The sequence below is a fragment of the Haemorhous mexicanus genome, chromosome 8 (assembly GCF_027477595.1).
Source record: "Haemorhous mexicanus isolate bHaeMex1 chromosome 8, bHaeMex1.pri, whole genome shotgun sequence".
Classification (NCBI taxonomy): Eukaryota; Metazoa; Chordata; class Aves; order Passeriformes; family Fringillidae; genus Haemorhous; species Haemorhous mexicanus.
In genome coordinates, this window is record NC_082348.1 from 8,903,787 (window position 1) to 8,910,138 (window position 6,352).

General features: G+C 56.7%; 1 protein-coding gene across 1 annotated transcript; it reads right to left on the reverse strand.

The window, feature by feature from the left end:
* Positions 1-3,503: 3,503 nt before the first annotated feature.
* C1QL2 (complement C1q like 2) lies at positions 3,504-5,409 on the reverse strand. The gene is made up of 2 exons (XM_059852321.1): positions 4,722-5,409; positions 3,504-4,293 (listed from the first exon to the last, which is right to left on the reverse strand). The coding sequence occupies exons 1-2, from the start codon at positions 5,358-5,360 to the stop codon at positions 4,114-4,116; spliced, it is 819 nt and encodes a 272-aa protein (XP_059708304.1). The 5' UTR covers positions 5,361-5,409; the 3' UTR covers positions 3,504-4,113.
* Between the last annotated feature and the right edge of the window lie 943 nt (positions 5,410-6,352).

Here is a 6,352-nt window from a genome sequence, read left to right on the forward strand (position 1 = left end):
AGGCACTGTGAGCCACTGAAGAAGGCAAGCAAAGAGATAAACAAGCTTTAAATCACCAAGAAAAATGCCCAGAGTGAGTTTCAAAAGCAGCAAGACGAAGACCAATGCGTGGCTCAATGCATGTGTGTAAAGACAGGAGGCACAAAAAGCAACACTTTGCTTTTCTTACAGCAAAAGGGAACAAGGAGAACCCAATATGGGACTGTTCTTGCTGCTGCAAGACAGGGAGCCTCACTGACCCAGGCCCTGTTCCACAAGGGAATGAGCATCAAGGAGGAAATCTGCAAGCTGAGATCCTGGAAAACACAGAGGCACCAGACTTGGCACAGGACACCCGACACCAGCTGCTCTCACAGCATGGATTCCTCAACTCTGTACCCTGGCTGGAGAAAACTCAGCACTTGCAGCTCACCCTCTTCACCCTAGACAAAGCAGGATTTCCTCACCACCTCCCTAGAGACCTGCCAGGAGTTTCCCAAACTGAAGGTCAAGAAGAAAACAAGTGGCCAGCCACAAATCCACTCGCTTGTGTAGAGCAGAGTAAGCTGAACACCTTCCTCCAGGGGACAACCACAGGCTGGGTGGCTGGCAACCCCTCAGGGCTCTCAGCAGCATCCCCATTTCCCCTTTCACGATGTTTGTGTGCTTCAACATCTCCCTGCTCACCTCTCCTCCAGGGATCTCTTCCACTGCCAGTGCTGACCAGGCACAGGGTAAGGGGTCAAAGTTTCACACTGGTAGCACAAAGATCAAGGATTTGCTGGTGCAGTATCTAAGCAACTTTGACAGCACAAACACCTGTCTTTTTTTTTTTTTTTAAATTTAAGTTTTGTATTATGATTTTAACTTAAGCACATGGCTGGGCTCAGAAACAGAGAGCATCGTCTAAAATTCCAGTATTCCACTCTTTTCTGGGGGGCTTTCCCTATTCACATCACACCTGACCACGTCCCAGTTCTTAAAAGCACATTTGCTTAACTCATCAAGTAAATAACACCTCTGAGGGGTCAAACCTCCAGAGCAGACACTAGCTAATATTTGAGATGCAGTATCATTTGGGAAAGCCAGTCCCAGAGAAAGCTGAAGCCAGCCCCTTGAGTACACTTTAATCGTCCTCTTCCCACCCAAACTAGGGGATCGGGGTATCCCCCTCACAAACAAGCCCTTACCTTTGTGACATGAAACATGCAGAACCCACAGACCACTCCCAAGGGCAGGAAGACTCACTTGAAGCTCAAGTTGAAGCCCAGAGGGTTACAAGGCCACCTCAGGCTGTTTGCTGGACTCTGTGTGACCCTGCTGTCACCCACAGCCACGGACAGCCAGGCACCACCGTCCCCCATCAGCAGCGCTGCCTCTGCTTTTCTGGATAACTGCACTGAGCACTGAAGTTTTTCATCTCCCAATTGCTTTTCCCTGTGTTACTTCAGGAAAAAAAACCCACAACCCACACACTGAGCTACCACCAAGATGACTGGGACAGAGGAGCCTGTCCAAGCAGATGCTGGGTGAGAGCTATCAACCCCCCACAAAGGCAATCTCGAAAGACCCTGCAATGAGGAGAGGAAACAAAAAACCCTGTGAGCAGCTGAGGGAGACGTTCATTCTATCGATTGTGTAAACTGTCAGTGGAGGGGCGATGAGCAATTTTTTTTTGTTTCTGTCCTGGGGAATAATCCAGCCTGATAATTAGTACATAAGAGATAAGTGGAAAATGAGACATCTAGCGAGGGTGGTTCAAGCCTCCTCATGACATTGATAATGTGCAGATACATAGATCACTGTCGGGGCAAACTGCCACTGTGAGCCTGTGTCTTCCCATTGCCTCATCAATCCATCATCCGCTTAGCTACTGACACCTTGGCAGGCACACACCACCAGCCCTGCATTTGAATTGAGAGGAGCAGGCTCCACCAGGGAATACAGATTTAAAAATCTAAGATTCAAATTTGTTTAAGTATTGTGAACAGCAATTCCCTTGCAAGGCATCTTCATTGCCCTTTTGCCAAGGGGGAACAGTTGGGTCTTTGTTAGAAGTACAAATTGCTTCTTAATGCAAAGGATAAAGCAGAGCCCAGGCACCTCCTTAGAATTCCTCCTGGCTCCCGCTAATGCTGCTGCATGTCAATTTTAATTTTTTGAAATTTAAACCAAGGGCTTTGTGTCTAAGCTCCATTTCATTGAAGGAGGGAGGAGGAATAGTCAAAAAGGATTACGGATCTGGTGGGAATTGAGGATCCATAGCAATTATACTTCATTTGGATGGTCTCAGACACTGGATTTAATCATATTCTAAATAGTACAAATCGACAAGACATAAGAGATTGATAAGTGTCTAACACGTGTACCCGGTTATGAACTCTGCTTGCCCCTGCAGGGGATGTTTGAGGACAGGATGGAGGAATTGCTTTCTCCCTTTGACCCTCCCCTTCCATCCAAGGAGAAGACAATACCCTCCAAGGACTAGGTAGGAGACAGGAGTGACTCTAAGAACTTGGTCATCATAGGGCTGCCCCAAAGTGGGGCTGGAACAAGTGCGTCTGACCGTGGCTCCCTTTCCTCCTGCAACATCAGGGCAGGGGCAAAGCTCCAGCCTGGGCAGAGCTATTTCAGACCAGCCCCTGTCTCTCTCGTCTGTGAAACTGCACTAACACTGGGAAGGGCAGAGAGCTGATAGGGAGGTAAGACTTTCAGGAGGGAAAAATGAAATGACAAGACAGTACAATGAAAGTAAGTGCTTTTGTAAATCAATTTACCTCTCCTAGCTTCAGCAGAGCAGTCCCAATTTACCCAAACTGAGGAGGTTACCTACTGGGGTGATGATGACAAATGCACCTCCTCCACCAAAGGCTCAGAACCACATGCATTACTGATGCATACCAATGCACTACACCTGAGCATTTTGAAAAAAGACTGAGGGTGACTGGGATTTACAGAGGACCATCAGGAGAAAACCCTGCTAAATGGTCTGAGTCCATCAGTCTTGAGCAAGTTTTCTCACTCAGCCCTTCTCAGGCACTGCACAGACCCATGTCCAGTCAGGTGTGCTTTCCAACCCATACACACACTGCAAGTGCAAGGGTTTAGACAAACTCTGTCCCCTGCTGCCTTCATAACATTTGTCAAGCATGTTACAGAACATGGCTTTCCATAATAACTGATTAAACTCCTTTTCCTGTACTTGCTAACCTCTGGATCAGGTTTTAACCCAGTAAATCTGTTCAGGAGATTCACTCCACACCCCCACTTTCACCTCTTGATAACTGTGTGCCTTCTTTTCACAAAACTGCATAACGGTGAAGCTTTTATCCTCTCTCTCACCTTCTTCCCAGCCCCCTTGCACCATATTCAAGACCCAGGATGGGCAAGGAACCCCATCCTAACTTTAAATATGACTATAAACATAAGGGACTGAAGTGACCCCCTCCTTTACTCCCCACCCTCCTGTGGCACCACCACAGTGCTGCTTTGTAGCACTGGAAGACACAAAAAGCAAGAAGGCATTGTCTAAAAACATAATTTAATGTGGTATTTGGGTGGCTGTGGTCAATGACCAAATTTTTTTGCAGACAGAAACAGGTTTGACGTTAATGACACCATCATCCACACGAGCATTGCATTGCACAGAAAGAAAAGTTTACACTTGACCCCATACAAAGCAGCAGAGGAAAAAACAGTTATGATCCAGTCCCACTTTGTGAATAGTCAATCTGAAAATTCATCATCGTCATTTATACTAATTGATGAAAAAATGTGACCTGTTCAAACTCCGTGTGTGACACAGTCCAAACTCTGGGCTCTTTTAAACCCTCCTGGAACCATTCAGAGTTTCAAGCTGCCACGTTCCTCATGTGACACACGAAACACTCAGGCAGACAAAGGGAGAGTGGGGGTCAGAAGAAATGCGGGAGAGTAAGGAAGGGGTTCACTTTGTTTCATTTCTATTTCGTTTCCACAAGGGTGAAAATAAAAACATACAAACTGATAATGAAGCTAAAGTGACCTGCGGAGACAGTGGACACCAGCAGGAACAGCAGCACAATGGGGTATGGAATTGCCAAACAGCCTCATGTGCATCAGTGGCGGGGCCAGTTGTGTCGTGTCACTTTTGTGTTAATCAGGGTATAAAAGAAAGCCAGAGAAAGTGCTGTACTTATTGTTGTTGCCTCCGTGTGCTTTGCCTCCATCCAGCTTGACATACACTTCGTCGCCAGAGTCCAGGTGCAGCACCACGCTGTTGCTGGCATAGTCGTAGTTCTGGTCTGCGTCCTGGGCGATGGCACTGGCCCGCACCTGCCAACACAGCCGCTGGGCACATCAGCCCCGCTGCCCCTCTTGCCCAGCACCTCTATTAGCCCTCCGAGTCACTCCTCCGCAGCCTCCCCATCAGTCCTCCACGTACCTCTTTTCCGGCCCCTCCATCAGTCCCCCCAGCCCGCATCATCAATGCCCCGAGTCCTTCTTTCCCAACCCCTCCACTACCTTGTGTCCTCGCTTCTCCTTCTCCCCAGCCCGGCAGAAAAGTTTGCAAGCCGGGAGTTCGGAATTCGTGGCGGCTCTAGAGGTGCACCCCCGCCCCGACGGCGCGAAGGATGCTCCCGCTGGCTCTTTTCCCAGGAGCGGCGGCGGCCGGTGCCGCGCCCGCGGGACGGGAACGGTGGGAGGGGAACGACCGGGGGACCCCGGGCGGGGAGGACGCGCTGGGGGGCGGCGGAACCCACCTGGCCGTTCTTGCAGAGGTCGGCCCACATGCTGGTGCCGTCGCCGCCGCGCATGAGGATGTGGTAGGTGAAGAAGTAGATGCCGCGCACCTGGCAGGTGAACTTGCCGCTGGCCGGGTCGTAATGGTTGCCCAGGTTGGTCACCACGTCGTCGAACTTGAGGACCTCATAGCCCTCGTGGGGGCTCTTGAGCCCCACATAGAAGGCGATGCGCGGCCCGCTGAAGGCGGCGCTCAGCCCGCCCGCCGACTCGCCGCCCGCCGCCGCCCCGCCGCCGCTCCCGCCGCCGCCCGCGCCCGCCAGCGCCAGCCCGGGCAGCCCCGGCTTCCCCGCGTCGCCCCGCTCCCCCGGCGGGCCCCGCGGACCCGGCGGGCCCGGCTCCCCGGGCGGCCCGCGGGGGCCCGGCTTGCCCGGCCGGCCCGGCTCCCCCTTGGGTCCCTGCACGAAGGGCGGCGGGGGGTTGGCGCCCAGGTCCTGCAGGGCCTCCACGGCGGCGGTGCTGCCGGGCCCGGGCGGCCGCCCGCCGCTGTACGGGTCGCAGATCATGCGGCAGGTGCCCATCATCTCGTAGTGGGCGCCGGTGTCGGCGGGCGCTTGCAGCAGCAGCAGGGGCACGGCGACCAGCAGCGCGACGGCCATGGCCAGGGCGAGCCCGGCGGCGGCCAGCAGCCGCCTCCTCCGCTGCCAGAGCCGGGCGGCGGCGGCGAGCAGGTCCTCCTTGCCGTGAGAGGCAATGGTGGCGCGGGGGGCCGGCCGCTCCCTGCGGGGGACGGCAAGAAGAGGCGGTGAGACCCCGCCGCCGGCGCCTCCCCGCCCGGCCCCCGCCTCAGCCCGCCCGCCGGCCGGCCGGGAGCCCCGCCATGCCGAGAGCCGCCCCGCTCCGCTCCGCTCCGAGGGGACGCGGCGCCCCGAGCGCCCGGCGGGGCTGGGCGGGCGCGGGGGGCGTCGCCTCGGCGAGCGGGCGCCCGGCTCCAGCCCTCGGTCCCGCGTGGGGGACGGGCTCGCCCGCCCCCGTCACCGCCCCGACGTGGGGGGCGCGGGCAGGGCGGACCCACCTGCGGGGGGCCGGGGCGGAGCCGCCTGGGGGGCTCCGGGGCGCCGCCGTCGTTGCGGTTCGCGGGGCGCCCGTCCGCCGCCGCCCGCCCGCTCGCCGCGCCGAGCGCCGGTGGCGGCGCGGCCCCCCGGGCGGGGCGGGCAAAGGGGAGGGGAGAGGCTGCGGGGCGTCCCGCACGTCCCCGGGCACTCCGGCTGCGGGGGGAGACCGCGCCCGCCCCGCCGTCACTGGCGGAGTCGCTGCGGGTGCCGCCCAAACTGCGCCCCGCTGAGACCTGGACGGTCGGGCACGCATCGCGTTGTCCCCTTCACCTGCCGCCTGAAGTGCTTCCTCCCTGCATCTCTCCATCCCTTCGTCCCTCCATCCCTCTGCCCGCAGCGGGACGGCCCCTGCGCGATGCCCGGACGGCGGCTGGAGCCCCGGTCCCGCCGGGGTGAGCTCCCTGCCGCCGCCGACACGCACAGTTTTCTGCGAAGTCCCCCCAGGCAGCAGGTCACCTCAGAGCGTTCTCCGCTGCTTCCTCAGGCTCCCCGCGTCCTGCCTCGGCGGCCCAAAGATGAGCGGGACAACATCGGGA